We start from the raw sequence: 24,761 nt of genomic DNA, 5'->3' as shown, positions 1-24,761 counted from the left end.
CAGGGCATGGGAACACAGCGCCCCTGTTTCCCTCTTTAGATTAAGGCGTCAATTTCAAGTCAAAGATGTGAAAGAACAAAATGAAGAATATAATCCAATCAACATGGCCTTATTAGCAACTTGTCTTTGTAAGAAATTCAGAAGAGGTAGAAATCTACTTATAGATTACATAGTATACGATTCAGACTTTGAAATGATTTTTTAAACATTCTTTTGTATTGTGTAGGGAGGAAACTGTTCGGCGACGGCTACAGCGGGCTTGAATACGACTATCGCGGGCTCATCAAGTTGTACAACTCTGTCGGAAACATCGACAAGGTGCTCGAGTACCACGAGATCCTCAACAGCTGGAACCAGCTACGCGACCGCGCCGTTCCGATCAAGGACGCGCTCCAAGACGTCGAGAACAGCGAACGCTCCACGGAACAAGTCATCCAACAATTTCTCGAGTCGTCGTGTTCATAGTACCGGTTCGACCGCCTAGACAAAAAAAAAACGTGTAAAAAGAGAACAGAGACCATAGAAAATAACACCTAGGAGTGAAAATTAGCTATGACATTGACAAGTATGATTGAAATATATATATATATGTATCTATAAAACATACATCTGGATCACTGAGGAAACGTAAACAAAAATGCTCGGCTGTGATGATAGTTTTACAGCTGCCAAATTGTCTTAATTCCTTTTTACGTCTTGTTATGTAGAAGAGAGATTGATCAGTAAGATTCCCATGCTTTATCAAAAACACAGAATGTTTTATGTAAGTCCTAGGCCACACCAAATTAATTTCTTGGCTGTAAAATTTACCTGCTTAATTTTTTCTGCCATATTAACTAATTGGTGCTCGCATTTGCTTGCTGCATTTGCTTGTGCTTTAATTAAAATAAGAATCATATGTACATCATTTAGAATATGAATCAACTCCCAAATGATTATAATATGTATTTTGACAGTTAAAGAAAGCCCTTATGTACCTAGCTGTCGATAGGCTGACTTTATTTGTGGCTACTGTGAAGGTGGTAGTTTTTGGGTCCATTGCAGAATTTCTGTTTAATTTCTAATTCACCTGCAAAATTCCTGCAGGAAGCCAAGAACCAAGAACTTACATTGGTGTGGCCTTGGGGTAATGATTTGCTCCATGAGTGTGTGTATTCAAACCGTTTTTCTTTGATAGCGCTTGAATTCCCAAACCGAGGGTGTAACTCTTACTCAGTTGTTTCACCGTCCTCTATATTGATGTCTTTCTTTAATAAGCTTATTTAACAACAACACAAACTAAAACTGTAAAGGTTTGACGTAGATTATCAACTCAGGAGACTTAGTAGTACTTACAACTTAACATTAGTTCCCTTTTACCAATAAACACTTGTCACTTTGAAGGGAAAGAAACACTGGCAGGTTTAAAGTATAGTACTGAATTTAAGTCTGTATTTAAGTAAAGAGGAATAAGGAATTGTAAAGCACTTTTATTGTTACTGTTAACTGTTATTTTGAAGTCAACATGCCAAATACAATATTTATAGTAATGTAAGAATACCATATTAGAAAGTGTGGAAGTCTCAAAGCTATCACAGAAATATTTTATGAATCAGGTTATAGCATATTTGTAGCCTCCTTCGCCAACTTGTTGGATCTAGGAGTGCCAATGTTTATTTTTTTAGGAGAGCGCCAGTTCATGATTTTTAACTTGGGCCAGGTTCTTTAAATGCTGGGGAGACAGTTGTAGTGGAAAGTATTGCTCCCAGCATTTAGAGAATCTAGCTCATGTTGAAAATCACAAATCAGCGCTCCCTCAAAGAAATAGGTACTAGAAGTCTGCGAAGGAGGCTAGTATAGTTACATCAAGGGAAAGAGATATTCATTTCTGTTCAATATGCCTTCAGGTTATTTCTTCTTTTGTTGATATTCCATATATTATAGAATGATGGAACTGTGAACATTCTGTCATTGTGAAGAAAGGCTGTGATATTCACGGCTGATGTGTTTGTAAATACAATTTGTCTGTAAAGTCAACCATGTAGAAAGTTAAGATTCCTTGACACACATAATTCCTAACTTTAGGTTTAAATTTCCTCTTTAAGAAGAGTTGACACACAGAAGTTGGACACTGTGCACTTCTGTTGTTTTTAGAATGTCGCAAATAAAACTGCTCCATGCACATGAGGAAAGGAAAGAGGAGTTTTGTGATCATTTTTTATGCAATTGTCTGCCAAGTGTTGTTACAAGTGAACACTGAGGACCACCTGGCGACCACGTTTTGTTTGTTTGTTTGTTTTATTCATTCGCACATATATAAACAAAAAGCAATAATGAAATAATCGAAAAAATAGAATGTGCAGGAGGAGAAAAGAAGCCTGCAAGGCTTATAAGACACCCTCTTCCATTTAACTTAGCAAATATCAATTATAATACAAGTGTGATATGATAAATAAGGAACAAAGGTATAACAAATGATGAAATAAACAAGGAACAAATGTATAACGAAAAATAGATTACTGATCATATATTACAGATTAAACGTGAAAAATTAGATTTTTGGTGGCCCCTTAGATAATTTTCCCCATTGACCCAAGTAAAAATCGTGTCTGAGCCACCATCAGTTGGTTGCACGTTACGGACATTCCAACTTGACCGATTGCCAGCGCGCACCGAACGATACAACAAAAGCACATTACAATACCTTATCCACCTCGTAAATAACCCGCATAGTTGGCCTACCAAGAATTTTAGAAGAATTTTATTAATGTAAAGGTATATAGTTTTATTGTTACTGTAAACGCCATTTGTCACATAATTCAGCCGTCATTAGGCTACTAGGTGAATGGCAGTGTATGATTTTATGGTACTAATTGTATTGTATTGTTTGCGCAATGAAATTGATAAATCAATGATATCATACCTAACATTCTTTCCCAAAAGCCTACATGTACGTCGTGACGTCAATAAGAGATGACAGTATCAATAGAAACCTGATTAATATCCGCATTGCTGCCCAGACGTCATCTAGATTGTGGTTTCAAACAAAGAATACCAATTATGTGACGTCTTTTGTGACGTCTTATAGTAGAAATGCTCAAAGAAATATTGAGTTGTTTTACGTCGTTTTTCTCCCAAAGGCACAACATCGGTGGCGTCAGGGGATTCGAACCCGGGGCCGCTGGGTTCTGGGTCGAACACCCTGCCGTTACGCTACACGACCCCACTTTGAATTATTCAGGTCAGTAGACTGATCTAACTATAGACAGGATTCCCAGTGCTTTGGTCAATGGGGAAAACAATCTACGGGATTTGGCCAGAATGTGAAATACCCTTCGATCTATCGATTTAGAAATATGAGACTGACTGTTCTACGTATGCACGTACTCAAGGTGCGCACATGGCTACCCTTGAAGGACTAGTACTGTTCGTACTGAATCATTCATACCCCTCATAACCTTTCGATGATTTTGTCGTGTAAAATGGATTTGTCCTCCTTTGCATTCAGTCTTGTTTCAGTTAGCATTATGATTTTTTTTACCACAAAGAAGTGCGATATTCTAACGTCAAATGAAACCAGATCACATCGCACATCAATAATGATAAGTTTATTGCAAGTTCTTGCCCGTAGGCTAATTAGTACATGTAGCATAAAAGACGGACAAACAATTAAAATATAGCATGTGACTATTCTAGTCTAAATACTAACACTAGATTCTATCTTATTTGGGTTTGACTTTTTTTCCGAGACAGTGGAAGACGAATGATCCCATGGCCACTTTTTCTGTAATGCGTGTTTTTTATAGTAGTTTTCTTTTTGTCTGTAAAAGTGGAGAAATTTGAATGGAATTTGGCGGCCTCCTTAAACAGCGTCTTTCTTTCGTGATCGTAGAATGGGCAACTTGAAATAAAATTCATCTTGTTTCATCTTCCACCGTGTTTGACATGCAGTATTTACAAGTTCTTTCACACAATAGCCTCCACCAGGCTTTCCTACGGACGTATGGATCGCAGAATTCGGCACCTAAAAGGAATAATTGGCCAGTAGAGTCAGTCCACGGTAAGGTTGATAACTGCACCTGCAAATGAAACCCTCTGGTAGCCAAACTTCCCCGGCAAATATTCTCCCTATTTATTCTGTTATTCTGCATCTAGCAGAAACTAGTGTAAAACACGTTGATGTAAAATCGAACCTTGTGCAGTCCGTCACTACATCTATGCCAAGGTAGCATCATTCAATCTTCGCTCAAAAAGTTCAATAGATTTTTCAATTCCCAATGTTAATGTCAGTGACCTCGAGCTCTTTTTTTGTGTTGAAAGCGGAAGTAATGTCTTGGGCATTGCGGAAGACATGCAATCAATGACTTAAGGGTACATCTGTGTCAACTTAGCATCAAGGCGTAGCCTTCACTGAAAGAGTTGAATAGATTTTTTTCGATCCCAGTGTTCATATTAATGACCTCGAGCTCTTCCTGGGGGTAATTCATTGGGCATTGTTGAGGACGTGCAAGAAATGACTAAAGGGTACATCTGTGTCAACTTAGCGCCAAGGACTAGTCTTCACTGAAAGAGTTGAATAGAATTTTTTCTATCCCCAGTGTTGATATTAATGACCTCGGACTGTTTCTGTGTCGAACGTGGGAGTAATTCTTCACGTTACCGTTTGAAGTAAGACGTTCCTGACATTAAGATTTGCCACATATAAGGTGCCAAACTGTCGTTTTTATGACAACTTAAAACTTTTCTGGCTTTTAAAAACGACATGTGGCATATCTTAATGTCATGAACGTCTTACTTCTAACGGTAACGGAAGTTACAAAATGTGTACATTTAAATGAGAACGAGCGTATAGTCGGCGTGGTTAGTCTGGTAGAGACCAGTGCACAACATGTTGATGTAAAGTGGAACATTGTGTAATCCGTCACTATATCTATGTTGAGGTAGCATCATTCAAGGTCTGGACTTCGCTTAAAAAGTTGAAATGATTTTTCGATTCCCAATTTTAATGTCAATGACCTCGAGCTCTTCCTGTGGAGGTCGGAGTGATGCCTCAGACATTGCTGAAGACATGAAAGCAATGACATCTATGTCAAAGTAGCACTCTAATCACTTAAAAGTTTAAACGATTTTTCAATTCCCAATTTTAATGTTACTAGTTATGACCTCGACCTCTTTTTTTGTCCAACGCCGAAGTAATGTCTCGGGCATTGCTGAAGACATGAAAGCAATGACTTAAGGGTACATCTGTGATAGCATTAAGGCCTAGTCTTCACTGAAAGAGTTGAATAGATTTTTTTCGATCCCAGAGTTGATATTAATGACCTCGGGCTCTTTCTGTGTCGAACGTGGGAGTAATTCCTTGGGTATTGTGGAGGACAAGAATGTAGCTCCGAGGCCTGATCTTCACTTAGACATTTTGTTTGATATTGACTTAAAAAGTTGAATGGATTTTTCGATTCCCGATGATAATGTTAATGACCTCGAGTTCTTCCTGTTGACGTGGAGGTGTGTGGGGGGGTAAGGGAGCATCTGTGTCAACCTAGTCTTCACTGTGCCAATGTAGTACCGAGATCTTCCTGTGGACATGGGAGTAGCCTAATCAAAGTCTAATCTTTTCTTTTTCATTTATTTCCTCCAACTTTAGGATGGTCCCTTCACTTGTTGAGTTGGCTGAGTTACTGATTTCCAAGGGAGCCCTAACATAATCTTCACTAAAAAGGGTGAATAGAGTTTTCAATTCCCCGGCTGTTATTTTCCTAATGTTAATGTTAAATACCGCTTTCTGTCTCGAACGTGGGAGTAATTTCTTTGGCACTGCTGAAGACATGAATGCAGCGACATAAATGACACATCCCCACGGGCATCGCTTGCTTGTAACCACACGCACGCCAACGGACATTCTCAATCGTTAATCATCATTGGTGGGAATACTTGTACATTGTCATTGATGCATGTCGTTGTCCGAAGACAATGCTCACGTCAGGTGTCGTCGTCGTACGATTTTTACTCTTCTTTGTCATTTACTTTACCCCGAGGGAGTTCGAATGAACTATTCCTTTTGTTTGTCTGTCTGTCTGTAGGTCTTTCGCCGTCTCACTCGCTGTCTCTCTACTTGCCTATGTCAGTTTCTTCTTCTTTCTTTGTCTCTCTCTCTCTCACTGTCTCTGCGATTCCCTATGTACACGCGCAATGCAGGTAGCTGTCCATCCCAATCATCCATAACACCCTACTTCTGTAGCCTTTCTTCTAAGTTGTGAATACTACTAGGCACAACCCACTCAGTGCGCCTGTAGCGCGTTACTAAAGAGCGTTTTGCTTTCAAGAGTGACACGCCCACATCAAACACTTCTACAACGGCGCGGCGCGTAGATCGAACCAAGGGCTAGGCAAAGATGGCATTGCAACCCGCTTCGTTCTTATATTTATCGGGAACCAAGTCGAACGTACTAACATCACGCGTGGATGTCATCCTCAATGTACGGTTGCGCCTTTGTAGCTTACCTTACTTTAGCACCTTAGATCCTCCCGTGCCTTTGAGGCACATCGGGCCGTCCTTTTCCACCTTCCTGGGTTCTGCGCTTCCCTTTTGGCTCTATGCCAGGAGCTTCCCATGCTTTGGAGGTCTTTTTCCACGTTTGTCTGCCACGTCAGCCTTGGCCTTCCCCTACTTCTTCTTCCACCGTGTGGCTTCCATTCTAAGATCTTCTTCGCTGTTCTGTTTTCTTCCATTCTCAGGACATGTCCTAGCCATCTTAGTCTTCTCTCTCTTACCATGTCTGCCACTTCTCTCTGGCTTGTTCTGTGGTAAACCTCTTTGTTCGTTATTCTATCTCTGTATGAGATCCCCAGTATTTTCCTTAGACATCTTGTGTGGAAGGCATTCAGGCGCTTTTGGTCTGCTGCGTATATTTGCCATGTTTCGCTCCCATACAGCAATATTGACAGTAGACTAAGCACTCCATTCTTCAGCACTCTTTGTAATTTCCCAAAGGCTGAGATGGCTTTCCCAATTATTGTCATGATTTCCTTGTGACTATGTCCATCTGCTGTGATCGTGCTTCCCAAGTTGGTAAAAGAGTCTGCCACCTTAACTGCTGTATCTTCGATTTTGATGTTTGGCGGGGTGGCTGTGTTGATGCCCATGACCTTTGTAGCTTATTAACTCATAAAAATCAAAGTACGTCTAAGAAGACCGTGAACCGTGACGGCCTCCTGCCTCTGACTCGCCCGGTTCTGGCGTTGATGTAATTGGGCCCGGCGCGTACCCTGCGTCACACAGTAAGACCTTTAGGGAGATGTCACGCGTCAAGCCAGCTACACGTGGAAAACATGTCACCTGAGGTATTATTAGCGTCGAGTCGATCGATTGTGAGGCTTGGGATGTAACGAGCCGATTGTACCGTAGCATCCTGCTTCCGGACCAAAGGGTCGTGGGTTCGAGTCCCGCTCTCGCCGCCGCTTTTTAAAATCCATGTTTGCTCGTTAGCGCTACTTGTTACTAGTTTCTATTTAGTCTTCCTGCGATTTTCTGGCAAGTATTTTATATATTTCGATTTACCACATTTGTGGAAGGATTGACATAACAGGTGAACTATCACCTTTTCAAGATGTCATCCCAGACCGGACTGTAAGGTTTGGACCATCGCACACCGGGGCATGCCCCTACTCTTTTTCGAAAGATGTGGTGGGTTCTTTAACGTGCGCGGGGTGTGGCTCTCCCCAAACACGGGACCTCCATTTAACGTCCTATCCGAGGGACGTTCCTAACCCTAGATGAGCTAGGTACTCATTTACACCTGAGTGAAGTGAGGAAAGTCGTGTTAAGTGCCTTTCCCAAGGGCACAACGTCGTGGCGCAAGTCCGGACATGTCTCTGGGCACACCGGGGATACGAACCGGGGACCCATTATTTGACAGCCGAGTGATCTACCACTGCGCCACACGGACGCCATATTCTCCCCATAGTCTGCGTAGTTAGTCTGACAGAGACTAGTGGAAGGAGTGCATAACACGTTGATGTAAAATGAAACTTTGCGTGCAGTCCGTCACTACATCCATGTCAAGGCAGCACCAAGGTCTAATCTTCACTCACAAAGTTCCCTTTTCAATCCCCAATGTTGATGTTAATGACCTCTTTCGGTGTCGAACGTGGACATGAAATCAGTGACTTAGGAGCACATCTGCAAAGAATGAGACCTTGCGTACACTTCGGCCTTGGGGTCTAGCACTATGACATGGATACTTTAAATACATTTTTTAGAATACTTGTTAGTCACGAGCCCCAAAACATTTACAGTTCTATTGTCCCTGTCCATTCTACACACACATACTCGACTAGATTATCCAGCTCCCACAGTTTCAAACTACCTAAACCAAAAACTAACAGTCAAAAGCGAACCTTTCTCTACCGAGCCATCAATATTTGGAATACATTACCATCTAACATCAAATCATTGACAGTCCCATATCACTTTAAGAAGGCCATCTACCAGTTTATCACCGATTATTCGTAAGTTATGTTAGCAATCTGTATATGTTATGATTATGTATATATGTCCTTTTAATCTTGCACTGCATATATGTCTGTGTTTGTATACTATTTTGTGTGTTGAACCCTGGAAGATAAGTCGTAATTCGACTAAAGGGTATCGCAATAAACCAATCTGTGTCAATGTAGCACCAAGGTTTTAATCGGCACAGCGAGTCAATTTTACGGATGACATCGACGCGCGACAGTAAGCAGCTAAATACCATGTCTTGGCGTCGGCGCCTTAGCCTCTACCAGGCTCCATAGGCCGCTGAAAACCCCCCCCTAGAAATTGGCCAAATAGACGGATAAAATACCAGAGAAGTTAGTCCGCTATAGAAGTTACAGTTTACGACCTGTAGATGGCATATGGGCCCTCTCTCCGTATCAGACTCCCTTAGCATACTATTAAGTCTATTTGGCCAATTTCTACTATTTTTCCAGCCATCCGCGGGGAGTGGTAGAGGGTATCGGCGCCTGTGTATCATATCACCCTCGCGTGATATAAAAGCGGATTCATTGCTTCATACTTTTGATGTGCACGTGGGTCACTCATGCCCTCATTTGCATCTACTGCCTCCCATCGTTCAAACCAACACGAAAGAATCTACGTCACATGTCAAACATCGCCACTCGGCAATTAATATTTCGACGAGGAAATCACCAAGAGTGATTAAAACCGATACGTCAATACGGCAAGACAAATCTACAGGAAGAGCGACGTCACGGGATTTCCAGTCGCCACCAGTTAACGTTACTACCCACGCGAAAACCGTTCCTTATGTAAACCGGTGTGCGGACGATACGTCCTCACAATCCCAGCATGGCCACTCTCCCTCATCTGTGCGCTGTCCTGGTAGCAGTACTAGTGTGTGCGAGTCTAGAGTTGGTCCCTAAAGCGGTCGCCGAAGAGCCGAATAGATCTGTGTTACGGGAGGAAGGGCATGAGCAAGACAAGGGGCCGACGCTTCGACTACTGCCGATTCCCGTCGACTTTGCGGACGAAGACACCGTCCTAGTGGCCGGGCCTCGGCAAGAAGTTCCCGGGGACAGTCCGTACTCCGTCCCGTGGGTGCCGTCCGACGGTACGGTGGCGAGCCCCCGACTGGCCACTCATCTACCGATCAATCTCATCACCGATGACCTTCTCAGCGTCCTGCGCGGCAAGCGAGGCGAGAGGGGGCGACGAGGGAGGATCGTATGTTTGTCCGTTTGTTTGTTTTGCATTAGTGCCATAGCCAGCAAACCGCCTTTAGGCGCTGCACACAAGTGTTTTACAGTATATGAATAAGCTAGGTAAGGCCGGACTGTATAAAGGCCCAGGAAAAAATGAAGAGTTTCGGGTCACCTGACCAACCCTGCATGGCAGAATTCAAAAACCTGCCGACCCCAGGCTTTCTTTGGTCGGTCTCTGGCAAGGGACATAACAGTTGCTATCTTATGTTTGAGTGATGACAGGAAGCTGTTAACAGACGAGGGCTTTGAACAGTCGGTGAAAGTATGTGTAGTAAATATTGTACTTCTTAGTTCACATTATTGATATACAGTACTTGTGCTTTGGGATGTGCAATGTATATCTGTATAATTGCAATATGATGTTGAAAATACAATTGCCTGACACATTTTTGAATTCCAGTTTTACATTTGCTGTGTTTGTTGGATCACTTCAGTCGAAATCTGAAAAAAGAAAGAAAAAAGAAGAAACTCCCGCCCTAATTATTTCATGACCGTAACCGGAAAGACTAAATTTTCCACCCCTTGTCTTAGAGCTGAATACTTCTTGATTTGTTAATGGTAACTTAATTTTATCTACTTAAGCTCTCACTAGTCAATCGCTAAAATTTCATCATCGCAAATGCTTGATTGCTTACATTTGAGACAGTGATGTTTGTTCCCACCGTTAAAACTGAATGCGGTGAACTACTCGCTTTCCCCCCAACCGCTAAAATCACCATCGCAGCTATTTGATTACTTATAATTGAGACAGTGATGTTTGTTCCCACTGTAAAAACTGAATGCCGTGAACTACTCGCTTTCCCCCCAACCGCTAAAATTATCAACCGGAATATCAAATGGATTTAATTACAGTATAGGGATTCGAACCTAGAACCATTAGATTATAAGTCAACTACTCTAACTACAAGACCACCTTGCCGCCTCAGGTGCGGGTGTACGACCGCGTCACCCGCCGCTGGTACCGGTACTTCATCCCCTCCCTCTCCATGAACAACGTCTTCGGGCAGTTCCGGCCGGCCGGGACCTCCAGACGAGCCCGCAGCGGCTCCTACCGCGACTCCGCCCGAGTGACCGGCCACGCCGACTCGGGGACCGCCTACGGACAGGGCGCCGACACTCCGCGGGAAGGAGGCGGCAGGGCCTGGCTGGGGGACGCCGAGGGAGGGACCGGCCCCTTCGCGGACCACGGCTACTACTGAGGACGAGTGGAGACTGTCCGTGGTCAGAAAGGTATTGTTTGTTGGTTTTTTCCCAGAACAGTCGTAAGAGCAGAACTCGTTTGCCATGACGTGTAGTAAGAGTATCATCGATGATATAGACCCGCGGCTGCTATTGAAGACGAATGGAGACTGTCAGTGGTGAGAAAGGTATTGCTCGTTTCCTTTTCCCTAGAACAATCGCCGATCAGAACTAGTTGGTTACCAAGTAGAGTAAAAAGGGTTGGGCTCCACCTTCCGATACCCTAGACACAATGAATAAAAACCCACTGCCCCTAGCCCTACGGCATCAAAAAAGCTACGAGACTACCGTTTATAGTAAAAAGTATCTTCATTAGATAGCTTGATACAAACGCCTAGATTTAGATGTAACGAAAGCTTATCGCTCTTGATTACGAAGACAAAACGATGTCTGCCCATGGTACTTAAATGTATTGCTCATTCTCTCTTTGAACAGTCGTAGGGCGGAACTAGTTACCACTACTGTAGGGACATCTTCACTAGACTGTATGATAGAAGTATCCTCATCAGACACCTTTAGTCAACGACTAGAGTTAGCTGTAACGAATGCCTTTGTTGATGAAGAAGACAGAGGGTGACCACCCACGGTGCTAAAATTCACTTTTTCGTAGAACAATAGAAATTCGTTTGTCACCAAGTACGGAAGGGCTATCCTCACTAGGTATCTTAATAAACGCCTAGAGTTAGACGCATTGAACGCCTCAGTAGATGAAAAAGGCCAAATGTGCCAGTCCAAGGTGCTGAAGCTGTTGTTCTGTTTGTAGATTCGGTAGCACAGAAAACTTGATCCACAGAGGCAAGACCGTTGACGTCCATGAATTTGACAGGTCCTTCAGTGAGCGCTCAATGATCCTCACCCAGAGTATTAAGCTTCATGGCGATCGCTTATCGACCATTCAATGGTCTCAAGATTACCTTGCAATTACAGTCAAACCTGTACAAGTGGCCCCTTGCATGGCCAAATTGACCTATTTTTGGTGCGCCCCAAGCAGAGGTTCGACTCCGGCTCGTTTTTGACGTCTTTCTATGCGTTTTTAACGGGCGTTCTGCAGATGGTTTTCCTTTGGTCCCCCAGCCAAACGGTGGACTAAAAGGAAACCTGACAAAATAGAAAACCCGATAAAATTGCCTAGAATTATGGCTATTGACACAAGCCTTTAAAATCCTGTCTATAGTAACCACCTGTGCACATACACCAGATTTTATCGGCCTACTGAGTGGTCTTTTTGGGCAGGTTTGGCTGTAACTCCGAGGTCTTCCCATGACCTGTCGGTGGTTTTTGGTGGCCCTTTCATCACTGCCCAGTGGTCTCCATATGTCAAAATGAGGTCTTAGTCTCGGTCCCATGGGATTCAATTACTCTTCACGGTCAAAGACTGTAGGCTTATCATGAACTAGCTATAGCCTACCTTAACAGCAAACATTGTCAAGTAGAATGCCTCCCCAAATGTTGGTACGTTCTGATTGTAACAAAAAAAATCCCCGACTGTTTCAGATAGAGGAGCCGCAGAGCCGAAGAACGGACCACAGTAGTTCTCAGGATCACAGGCTCAGGACTTTCGCCAGTTAATATTATTAGGGCATAGACTACAGGTAGTAGCGGTTTAATTTTTGGATCTAAGATTTGTGAACGGGCATGTGAACAAAAATGCAACCCAGGGTGTTGGCGGAAATCCCCTTTAAGATTACATACGATAATGCTAAATAACTACTAGTATCTGTCAAGTCGAGAAAGAAAGAGCGCCCACTATGATGGGTTATTTTTACAAACCCTGTACCTGAAAAAATATCTCACCCTGCATGTTCTGCAACAATAGGTGTGTATTGGATACGGTTGTGACGTCTACTTGTGACTACTTCACCTCCTCTCGAGTTACATGTAACTAGTTCTTACTGTCCTTTTGACATATGATCTTTAGCGAGTTTAACTTCGTGCTAGGAAAAACAGTTAAAACCTACGAGTGCCATTCGTTCGCCAATCTGCGAACGCAGAATATACGCTCGTCCTCATTTAGATGTACACATTTTGTAACTTCCGTTACTGTTTGAAGTAAGACGTTCCTGACAACAGGAATCAGGATACACCACATATAAGGTGCCAATGTTTTATGACGACTTAAAACTTTTCTGGTTTTTAAAAACGACAGTTTGGCACCTTATATGTGGCATATCTCAATGACAGGAACGTTTTACTTCAAACGGTAACGGAAGTTACAAAATATGTACATTCAAATGAGCGTATAGTCCAGCCTGCCAACTTGCAATAGGGTAGTAATCCATATCCCTGTCTACCTCGTGCGAAACTCACCAGTTTTCCACTCAACTTGGATTATCAGAACGATTCTGAATTACCATGACGAACGAGGCTGTAACGTCGCCGTGATGTTCGTAGCGTGTTAACGTCATCAGACGTCCCGACGTCGGGGGGCGTGACAGCGACGTTCTGACGTGCGTGACGTAAGAGCGAGTAATTGCGACATTTCAATACGTCAGTCTGTAAGGTCCCCTGGTGGGAGCCGATTTCTTCCCGCCCAAAATGTGACAGGATGTCGTTTGTCAGATTTCTGCTGCACGGATATGTGGCAGGACAATTATATAAAGAAACTCTTTCTAGAATTCTAGACATCGAAGGACTGTCTTTCGTTAACGAAAAATGTCGGATTTGTAGGTAGCGGTCCATGAGGAATAAAGCAAGTTGCATACATACTTTTGTGACTGTCTCACTTTATGATGTGTTATCAACCAGATTAAGATTCTTGTTAAACGGACTCAGTTGGGCAGCAAGCTTTCTGTATCTAGTCTCTACTAGACTGCGTAGATTGATGGGAAAATAGTACAAGTTGGCCCCGAAAAAAGGCTTCATAGATTATCAGGGGAGTTTTTATCTGCATAAAGCAATGATTTGTAACAGTTAGCTCCGGTTGACTGAATTTTTCTCCAACGCAAGCTCAGTCCTCCTACCAAGTATCCTTATTTTGACGGACTTCTACAACTTTTTCAATTCGATGGGAGGTCGGGTAGCCTGGGGCTACTCAATTAAACACAATTTCTACAACACCGCTTTATTCAATAAGTAACTTTGCTTAGCCTCCGTTGCAGGCTCTGAACCGGCTTTTTGGGGGGCTAAATATTACACTTTTAGCAGCCAGCCCGTAACTATCAGCCATCCCTGTAACTATCAGCCGGCTAGATATCTTACCGGCTGATAGTTACAGGGTTGGCTGATAGTTACGGGCTGGCTGCAAAAAGTGTAATATTTAGCCCCCCAAAAAGCCGGTTCAGAGTCGGTTCAAAGCCCGCAACGGAGGCTAAACTTTGCTAGGCTCTAGCCCATATATGTATGTAAAAAAAAAAAAAAAAAAAAAAAAACCCACACTATTCAAAATGTCCATTCCTGTATACTTTAAACACCTATTTGGGAGCGACCACAAAAATAACTGAAACATCACACCGACTGCTTTTGTAGTACAAAGTCTCTTGAGGTCATATTTATTCCATCCAACAAAAAGGTACACACGGGTACATGTATTTACAGTTAGGTGGGATCTCAGAAATCCCTGTACCGTTTCTTACTCCACACACTCTAACACTGGAGAAAGTTAAGATGTGTGGCCCAGTCAGGCCTTAAGTTCCAGTTTATCATCTTAAGATATTTACAAGGACCGTAAAGTAACGAGAAGAAGTTTACAGACTTATCGAGGAGGAAGCATTTACACAGATCAAGTCCTCAAGTGTCATTATTTTTACAGAAGACGATGCGTCTTAAAGGTGTCTGAAACAAGTCCTTAACGTACTAATAACAGTCTGGAACAATCTTAACAACAACTGCACACTTAAGATATAACAAAACAGAAATTCTAGGAGGTTTATTTACACAGACTCAAAAAAGGAACAGATTGGAGATGAACCATCTTAGAATATGTTTAAGTTTCTTCTCTCACAATGTAGTACACACAACAGCTGGTGTAACTTTGAACTATAATGGTAGATCCTCTGTTCTTTCAGCAAACATAATACTAGTGGCACATCCACTAGTTCTGAAAACTCTGTACATGTATCAATACTATCATACACTCCTCACGGACACAAATTCTTTCCTCTAGTTAGATAATTGAAAATATTTTGGTAGATACAAAAGACTTCAAAATCAGTAAGACACAAATAGCATTAGTAGCAGCACAAATCAACACAATAACATATAAAGAATATGAGGATGCAAAGACAAAGTTTTGAAGAGTTTGGTCGAACGACAAACCACAAGAATGAGGACCTAGCAAATAAGTGGGTGCCGCCTCGTTGCTTTTTGTAGGTGGTACACTTCCTCCGCATGACATGGATTGTACATGTACAACACGGAAAAATCATCTTACATTTGACCTTGATAACAAACACATGTGTGCTATGAAGGCTGACCACTTTTTAGTTTCCTTCGTACAGTCCACGGCACTACCAAACTACCAGAATACATAGTTTTGATACACTGAAGAACTATCAACTCCTTCAGTGACAAGAAAGGTCTCACAATCTGGTCAGTGTTTACACCTCTTCACCAAGAGTGGAACATCATACTACTGAGTACAGCACTGTCAGAGCAAGTTGTTAGAGGTGAGGGAGGCATACAGATTTCACAGTGGCTTCACAGTTGGGTGTGTTTGACAGATCCCTCAATGTCCTTTGAGTGACTGCGCATCTGCGATCTCCCAATGACTTTCCTATGGTCTCCCAGAGGGGGGGGGGGGGGGGGAACGTGTAGGGGGAGGGGGCATACAGACATCGTAGGAGGGTTCCTTAGTTGTTCTCATTGATTAGGAGAGTTCCTTAGTTGTCCTGGTGTAAGGTGAGGATTTTTTTTGTAGGGGAAGGGTGGCAATCAACTGTCCTCAGTGTTTAGGAGGGTTTGTTGGTTGTCCTGAGTGTTTACGAAGGTTTCTCAGAAGTCCTCAGTGTTTTGAGTGAAGACTTTAGGGGAAGGGGGCACACACATGCCCTTGGAAAGTTCCTTAGTCATCCTCAGTGTTTAGGAGGGTTCCTAAGTCTCATGGTGTAAGGTGAAGACTTGTTGTAGGGGGAGGGGGGCACACAGATGTCCTTTGAGAATTTGTTAGTTGTCCTCAGTGTTTCGGAGGGTTCCTAAGCCTCATGGTGTAGGGGGAAGCCTTGCTGCCTGCACCTCCCTGCTGTGCAGACCCAGGCTGTTGCTGAGAGGCGTCCTGGGGTGAGACAGTGCCTGGCTGCTGGAGCCCGGGGTGGGCAGGAGTCACCAGTCCCTGCACCGTGGCCGCACGACTCACCTGGAAGAGAAAAATACAGGATAAGTCTGTTAGCAGTGACCTCTAGCTGACTGTTAGCAGTGACATCTAGCTGATTCTTAGCAGTGACATCTAGCTGATTGTGACACCTACTGTAGCTACAGTGCAAATCATTGCCCTAAAGATGACAGATAGTAATTGAGAAGTCGGCTGTTATCATATCCCTGGTTGTAAGTATAGAACTTACAAATGAACAGCAACACATTTGCAGAATTTAGACATAGAAAAAAACAAGTAGAACTGTTAGAAAATCTACTAATTTCTTTGTTTATGAGCTGACCTCATGTCAAATATCATGTGTGTGTGAGCATGTGCGAATGTGTAATGTGTGTGTGTGGCGGTAGTGTGTGCTTTATGTTCTGCATGTACATACCTGGACCTGTGTAGGTATGGCCTGTGTGAGAGTCACAGTCTGAGGGAGTTGTTGTTAGTGTGTGCGTATGTGCGTGTGTGTGTGAAGACATGTTCTGCATGTACATACCTGGACCTGTGTAGGTATGGCCTGTGTAAGAGTCACAGTCTGAGGGAGTTGTTGTTAGTGTGTGCGTATGTGCGTGTGTGTGTGAAGACATGTTCTGCATGTACATACCTGAACCTGTGTAGGTATGGCCTGTGTAAGAGTCACAGTCTGAGCGAGTTGTTGTTGTTAGTGTGTGTGAAGACATGTTCTGCATGTACATACCTGAACCTGTGTAGGTATGGCCTGTGTAAGAGTCACAGTCTGAGCGAGTTGTTGTTGTTAGTGTGTGTGAAGACATGTTCTGCCGGTACATACCTGGACCTGTGTAGGTATGGCCTGTACATGTGTAAGAGTCACAGTCTAAGGGAGTTGTTGTTAGTGTGTGTGTATGTGTGTGTGAAGACATGTTTTGCGTGTACATACCTGGACCTGTGTAGGTATGGCCTGTGTAAGAGTTACAGTCTGAGGGAGTTGTTGTTAGTGTGTGTGTATGTATGTGTGTGTGAAGACATGTTCTGCATGTACATACCTGGACCTGTGTAGGTATGGCCTGTGTAAGAGTTACAGTCTGAGGGAGTTGTTGTTAGTGTGTGTGTATGTATGTGTGTGTGCATACATGTTTTGCATGTACATACCTGGACCTGTGTAGGTATGGCCTGTGTAAGAGTCACAGTCTGAGGGAGTTGTTGTTGTTGCTGCTGGGGTGACTGCTGTGGTGGAGAGGCCAGCTGAAGGGTGGTGGGGGACCCTAGCTGCTGGGCGACTGCCGTCACTGTAGCTGCCGGCTGGACTTTCACCTATCAGACAAAGAAATAAGAATGATGTTACAATCCAAAGGGTTCAAACCTTACAGTCAGGTTTCCAGATTGACATCTTGAAAGGTGATAGTTTCCTGTAATGTCAATCTTTCCACAAGTATGATAAAAACTTGATCAATCAATAATCAATGAACTTATCTTTTTCAAGAATGGGGTTTTTGTGGTCACTTCTTTACCACAAATTCCTCACACCTGCAAACGTATGTGTGCCTGCACTTCAATCATACGATAATTGTTTCAACAATAGACTAAAACGTGATGTGAACCCTTGATTTTCACAGTAATTTAGGATTGGAACCTCAACCCATTTTCAGCACGGTGATTATTCTGTGTGGCTGAAATATTGAGGGGAACAGAAGAACAATGAAAAGTCACAAGTACCAAAGCTATACCAAACCCAGGATTTAATCAAACTTTCCTCTTTCCTAGAACTGAAACTCACTATTACCAAATACACATATAGTACATTAACAGTAAAGGCATTCATAGACAACTTTAACCCATGCTGAGAGTTACGTAAGTATGAGTTAGGTGTGTTCTATTTCTATCCCAGGTCCTACTGTTTAAAAATATGTTTTTCATTAACAGGATGACTGTTGCCAAGGAACCGTTTTCTCTGCCGCAAAACACAGACACCGTCATCTTATATGACGTCAATTCAAATGAGTAACTGCCACTATTGCAGTTGATATGAAAGAGTTACATAATGTAAATGCTGAGCCCACAAACAAAACTTGTCATACTTTGATGAAGGTTAGACATCCAGGTAATAAGATACGCCCAAAATAGTTACTCAAGCAACTGGATAAGATTTTGAAACAGACGTTTCAGACAGCATCCGCTGCCTTTCGTCAGTGACTAATACAGCGGACGCTGTCTGAAATGCCTGACTGTTTAGAATTTTATGCAGTTGCTTGAGTGAATATTTTGGGCCAGTATTTCTGCCAGAGAAGCCTGTTAATCAGTACCACTGTCATCCCAAGTTGGTACAATCATAGAGGAGACATAAAAAAAATCTTTAAATTAATACTGTGTAGGATTAACAATTGAGATATTAAGCTACATCAACTTTTTTTTTGGAAACATGCATTACTGATTCATTTTGAAAATGTATTTCTATGTGGCTGCCTTTTCCTTCTCACTAGTTCAATAATCGAATATAGATAACAGGAAGAGCATTAAACATACATGTATGTCCACCATTTTCCTACCCCCCAAAAAAGCTAGCAAAGAATGGAATATCTGTTCATCATCTATTTCTTAAGGATGCGGTCGCGAACGTGACTGAGTCTATATCCCTCCTCAGGGTCTTTTTATTCGGAATATCTACTAGTATTCAATTTGCAAACATTGAGACAATCCTACGGTGTGCCTTTGCGCTTTGCCTACTGTGAAGGCTAACAAGGGACCATCTTGATATCATTCATATCATCTTGATCTAATAAAAGTAGGAAATTGCCAGGCAAATTGAGCTGTTTTTCTCCTATGATAACCTTTATATCTAGACATCAATGCTTTCTGGCAAAACTCAATTTCAATTTGAAAAAAAGTATTCAAGGTTTTCCCATTCTTTCTCGTCTTCCCTCAGGATATTCCCATTCTTTCCATGTACGTCTGTGCGTAAGGATGACATACAAATGTACGAGAGTATACAGGAGGGGGATGCCCCCAAGGCGGATGTAGAATATCCAATTACTTTGTCGATTTGAAACCCCATGAGTGAAATCTTGTGCACTGCACAAATCATAGCTGTTGAAGGATGTTGCAAAAGCTTTAATGTCTATTGAAGCTACTATATATGGCCTCCGTTGGTCAGTATTGACCATGGTAAAATACTAATTCACAACAGCCCTACAGCATCGACTATGGCTTAACAGCCCTATACGAGAATGGCAGTCTCTGCCACAAAAATCACATCTGTAAGCTGATTCAGTTACTGAAGCTACTACACAAGAAGAATCAAAGTCTAACTACTTCCACGCTGACATTTAAAGCTTTATTCAACCTAAAGCCATGATGATTTGATTACATGGATGACGTCAGTTTCCTAAAAAAAGGTTTTAGGCCATACTGTAAATCATACAAAGCAGCCGCAGAATGAGAAAACACATGCTGTAAATTGCCAAAAAATATTTAGGAAAACGGATACTTATGTCATAGAATGACAAAGTCAATTCCAAAGTCAAAGAAGATGTGAAAGAACAAAAATGAAGAATTTACCATCCGGTATGACCATGTATTTCATAATGAAGGCAACTTTTTTTTCATTTATAAACTTTTTATTTGCATACTTGCATCAGTTTTGGGGTTCCCAGAGGATGTCATCCATAGAATCAAATCAACATGGCTTAAGTTGAAAAGATTGAAACTACACAATTACAAGCATAACAAACGTGTCAAGGGCATTCCTTGCGTACGTCAGAACACTGTACTCAGGTGCCAATTATTTAGTAATGACGTGAAGCAAAAGAGAGCCGACGGCAACAGGTCCACAGATGAAACAGGAGTTGATGCTTACCAATAGTGCCTCATGTTACGTATAAGCCAAGGACAATATTCATTTACTATATAAGGACTGGCTTGCCCTTTTAACTTATAGATTGAAGTTGATTTCCAATAGGGTCCAGTGCAGGGCTGTCAGCATTAATTTTTTCCCCGTCACTCTCAATATGCGAGAGCCAATGTTTTAGTTTTCGTTGTTAAATCTGTCATTTGAAGCCTACAAAAAGGCATTATTATCAATATCATGTCCTGAAGTTCACATTTTTGGGACGGACAGGTTTTTTTTTACGTCCCAACAAGCAAATTTCCGTCTTGGGATGGAGGGACGGGTCCTGGAAACAGCCCTGGTTCAGTGTACACCAGAGGGCCCATTTGTAGAAAGCCATTTTGGATGGCTAATTTCTGAAAATTTGGGAGAGTCCAATCTTTGTGTTGGAAAGTACAGTTCACGTTGCCTCAGAATGATTCTACCAATATGTTACAGGGTTACATCAACTTCTTCCCACCACAAGAGAAGAAGTCTCAAAATCCAAGTGTTGTTCTCAGCACACAGTAAAACAGAACACCAACTGGAGCGGTGACTGTATTGGCGTCAGTGCTATCATGTACATCATCAGCTTCTTTAGTTCTTATGCAACTTCCTCTTGCCATGTCTTTTCAAAAATCAAAACACTTGGTGACAGGTGAACTTCCAAGCTAACCTGAATACCAGTTTGGCCTTTTAACTAAAATCTAAGCACATGTAAACTAAAAACAAGCAAATAAATAAACAAACAAGAGCTATCCACCACTCCAAAATCACAACCACAGCACATCCAGAACTTGAACACAAAAACTTTGTAGTCCCGCTGCAGTACCGTAGGTAGGCGCTAGGAGGCTCATTATCGAACTTGGCCTTTGTTTTCCTGACCCCCCCCCCACCAAATCTTATCACAATCCATCAAATGCCTCATGAGTTATCCTGCCAACAAACAAACAAACAAACCAACAAACACAAAAGGTCCACTGCAGCACTGAAGAAACCCCCCAGAAGACCCACTTTCGAACTTGACCTTCGTCTCCCCAACAGAAACTTACCGACCAAAAATCATCAACATCCGTCAATGGCTTTAAGAGTGATACCGCCAACATCCACTCCAAAATCGACGAAAAATATAACCTTACACCTTAAAAACCGGTGCAATGGCCGTCGTGAGTTTGAACCCCGGCCGGGTCATACCAAAGACTCTAAAAATGATACATACTGCTTTCTCTGCTTAGCAGAAAGAGTATGGTGGTTAAACATACACATCACTACCAGTTGATCAGCCCCCTGCTGTAGTGACTTGCACAAATGTGTGTGGCCCAAAGGCTATAGAAATGGAGATGGGCGCCACCCCTATGCGTCTTTTCAGGACGCCCGGGTCACTTTAACCTATGGCGAAGGTTGAAACAAACGGTACTTACGCTGACTTGCTGGTGCTGCTGCTGTGCGGCTGCCTGCTGTTGTTTCTGCTGCTGTGCCAGCTGAGCGCTCATCAGCTTAGCCTGCACCTGCTGCTGCTGGGCCTGCGCCTGGGCTTGGGCCTGGACCTGACAGGACAATAAACAACAAGGGTCACAAATAATTAAATAAATAAAACAAACAAACAAACAAGAGTTCCGCGACCTCATATCTCCATGAACAATTCTCTTTATGCAAATGACATACACATCTACATAATATATGCTTAATCATAAACACCTTTATCTTACTTACACATGTTGCAATATTGACAGTCCTACAATTTTCCAATTTGATGAATTCCTGTGTTTTTGCATTAATTATGCAAATGAGGAATTTATTTGCATAATTGGTACCTGTTGATGCTCAACTTTCCATAAACTACATATGTTACATGTATTTGAGTCTTATAATGGAAAACACTGCAAATATAGATTTTCCTCATTAGCTATGCAAATTAAGTCCCAATTAGCATAATTTGCACTTCATTATGTAAATCTCTGTCTAAGCTACCTGCATACTAAATATCACGGATATCCGTCGTTCCTTTGTTCAGTTATTCTCCTTAGAAGATTTTCACGATGACGCCCCTGCAGTTCCAGAGCAAGCTGCTAGGGGGCCCAAACCTACACTACTTTTTCATTACGTCACAAGCTATCTGCCACCCAAAAATCAAGACCACAGCACGTCCAGGTCAAAAGATACAAAAATTGAAGTTCTGCTGCAGTACCAAGGTCACATACCAGGGGGCCCAAAATTGACCCTGACCTTCGGCTTCACAACACCCGCCCACATACCAAATATCATTGTAATCCATCGAGAGTTTCTTGACTTATGCTGACTACAAGAGTCCGGAAACACAAACACACACACACACAGACACGCCAAAAACAATATCTCCATTTTTCATGGAGATAACAAGTGAACAAGAGGCTAAACCTGGCTTGGGCCTGGACCTGACAGGGCAATAAACAACAAGGGTCACAAACTAACAAACAAGAGGCTAAACCTGGCTTGGGCCTGGACCTAACAGGACAACAAACAACAAGGGTCACAAACTAACAAACAAGTGAACAAGAGGCTGAACCTGGCCTTGAGCATTGACCTGGTAGTACAACAAATAATATGGGTCATAAATACACTGGACAGAACAAGGAAAATCTACAGTCACTATGTATGTGCAAGTGCATTACTTTTTTAAGTTTTTACGGTGGTTTCATTTTCATGGTTTTCAAAATTTCCCCTTAAACAGTAAAACCCTGCTGGCAGCTTGAACCGCGAAATTAAACCCACCGTGAACACTTCATTTTCTTCCTACTGGGAAATTAAAACCCAGTAAACATTTCCCCAGGCTTTTTACAGTATGTTAAACCCGTAGGATGTACAAGTATACACATGTATGTGCGTCCCATCTGAGCTGCTGCAGCAGCAAGGGCCACTTTCTGCTGCTGTAATTACCATGAATAACCCTATGTACAGTTCTCATTCTACACAAACCGTGTTATATACTCTAGAACCTTACCAGTGGTCTCATTTTCAGAGGTGCCTTGAACATGTTAAAGGGGAAGGGCTAGCAATCCCTTGAAGTAAAAGTATACCCTGCTACTGAAACAGCAAGGAAAGTTGCTGCCCTGTGTGCCAGTAGGCACTACAAGGTGAACACCAACAACAGCAATCCCACCTGTGCAGCTGCGGCGAAGGCCACCTTCTGCTGCTGTTGTTGCTGCTGCTGCTTGTGTCTGGCTAACAGCTGCTGCTGAAGTTGGAGGCTGCGGATCTGCGTCTGTTGTTGCTGCAGAGACCCCTTCGCCTAAAGATATAAGAAGATCTCTTTGTTTCGTATAACTGGTTTAACTGTCTTTAAGCCTTAAGGCAAAATAAACCAGTTTTGTACAGTATGTAAAAAGCTACACTGCAAGGTTTGATTCACTCACACTGGGAAGGATCCCTAATCTTTTCAATAAGTGTGGTAGGATCTTTAACAAAGCATGAATTGTTACAAGGTTACATCAACTTCTTCCCACCACAAGAGAAGAAGTCTCAAAATCCAAGTGTTGTTCTAAGCACACAGTAAAACAGAACACCAACAGAAGTGGTGCCTGTATTGGCGTCAGTGCTATCAAGTCTTTAATTTGAAAAGATAAAAACACAGAATGGTAACCTGGCCTGAGAAATCTTTTCACTGACTCAAAAGTTTCCTCCAAAAGATTGTAATTGTTTTTCTATGACGTCTCTATCTAGTCTTCTCATAGAAAGGTAAAACAGATAATATTTGGGTAGCTATCATACATATACAGGATCACCAGTTTGCAAATATGGCCTGAACCCTCACAAGTAGGGGAACAACGGATAATAAAACAGTAACCTATAATATGTGTGTGTAATGCAAAATGTACTGAACATACTGATAGAAACTAAAAATCATGAAAATTATGCAATGGTTTTATTCTCGTGGTTTTCGCATTGACCTCTTCACTGCAAATTCACGACACTCCGAATATGACTGAGTGTACAGAATTGTTTCAACCTTGCAACCCTTGTCCTGGAAAAACACCTTTTCTCTCCGTGAAATAAAACCACCCTGGAAGTAAATGAATTACAGTGGAAAACAGGTTCTAACACCTACATGTACTAGCACAGAATATCTGATGAAAACAAAGGCATTTGCTCTACCTTTACCTGTTGCGCCCTGGTTGGCTGTGTGAGGCTGACGCTGACTCCGCCCACGTTGACGGTGCTGACCGTGACGCCCGCTCCGGTCACAGGGAGAGACGACACGGGCACGGAGGCCTTGGTGAAGGCTAGCTGGGCAACAGGGGTGGCCTGCACTCCCTACGTGGGACAGCAAGTAATCAATCAACCAACATACCAACCAATCAATCAATCACTCATAGGGAGGGAGTCATTTAGTCAACTCATTACCACACTGTGACATACTCTGGCACGAAAGTCTAAATGGTACACAAGTTTACACAAGAACTTAGAGGCTGCAGACAAGTTGTCTATAAGTTTTAGCAATGCATCTGAATCTTTGGTTAATGTAGTATCTTTTGTGTGCAATGATGTCCAATATGTGCAGATATATGCAATGTTGCCTTGCAATAAAGAGTCTCAAGTTGAGAGCAACAAAGCAGATGTATTAGTGGATACCAAAGTAGCTTAGCTGAGGAAGTCCAACATTAAATTTAGAATAAAAATGTTTGAGTTGTT

The 24,761-nt window shown here is 42.4% G+C and overlaps 3 protein-coding genes across 3 annotated transcripts in view; 2 read left to right on the top strand and 1 right to left on the bottom strand.

Annotated features, from left to right (window-relative positions):
* The window catches only part of LOC136423024 (amyloid protein-binding protein 2-like), an 18,591-nt gene extending 16,415 nt beyond the window's left edge, over positions 1 to 2,176 (top strand). Inside the window, exon 13 of the mRNA XM_066411017.1 lies at positions 227 to 2,176. Within this exon, the coding sequence (XP_066267114.1) occupies positions 227 to 465 (239 nt within the window). The 3' untranslated portion in view covers positions 466 to 2,176. The remainder of the gene's footprint in view (positions 1 to 226) is intronic.
* A 6,840-nt stretch (positions 2,177 to 9,016) lies between these two features.
* LOC136428310 (uncharacterized) lies at positions 9,017 to 13,045 on the top strand. The gene is made up of 3 exons (XM_066417717.1): positions 9,017 to 9,703; positions 10,668 to 10,971; positions 12,475 to 13,045. Exons 1-2 carry the CDS (start codon positions 9,329 to 9,331, stop codon positions 10,938 to 10,940), a joined length of 648 nt encoding a protein of 215 aa, XP_066273814.1. The 5' UTR covers positions 9,017 to 9,328; the 3' UTR covers positions 10,941 to 10,971; positions 12,475 to 13,045.
* A 2,682-nt stretch (positions 13,046 to 15,727) lies between these two features.
* The window catches only part of LOC136426573 (helicase domino-like), a 65,290-nt gene continuing 56,256 nt past the window's right edge, over positions 15,728 to 24,761 (bottom strand). The window contains exons 59-63 of the mRNA XM_066415239.1: positions 24,225 to 24,383; positions 23,233 to 23,361; positions 21,515 to 21,640; positions 17,384 to 17,545; positions 15,728 to 16,270 (exon numbers count right to left, since the gene is read on the bottom strand). Of these exons, the coding sequence (XP_066271336.1) occupies positions 16,091 to 16,270; positions 17,384 to 17,545; positions 21,515 to 21,640; positions 23,233 to 23,361; positions 24,225 to 24,383 (756 nt within the window). The 3' untranslated portion in view covers positions 15,728 to 16,090. The remainder of the gene's footprint in view (positions 16,271 to 17,383; positions 17,546 to 21,514; positions 21,641 to 23,232; positions 23,362 to 24,224; positions 24,384 to 24,761) is intronic.

This window comes from Branchiostoma lanceolatum, chromosome 1 (genome assembly GCF_035083965.1).
Source record: "Branchiostoma lanceolatum isolate klBraLanc5 chromosome 1, klBraLanc5.hap2, whole genome shotgun sequence".
Classification (NCBI taxonomy): Eukaryota; Metazoa; Chordata; class Leptocardii; order Amphioxiformes; family Branchiostomatidae; genus Branchiostoma; species Branchiostoma lanceolatum.
This window is presented reverse-complemented; position numbering and strand designations above follow the sequence as displayed.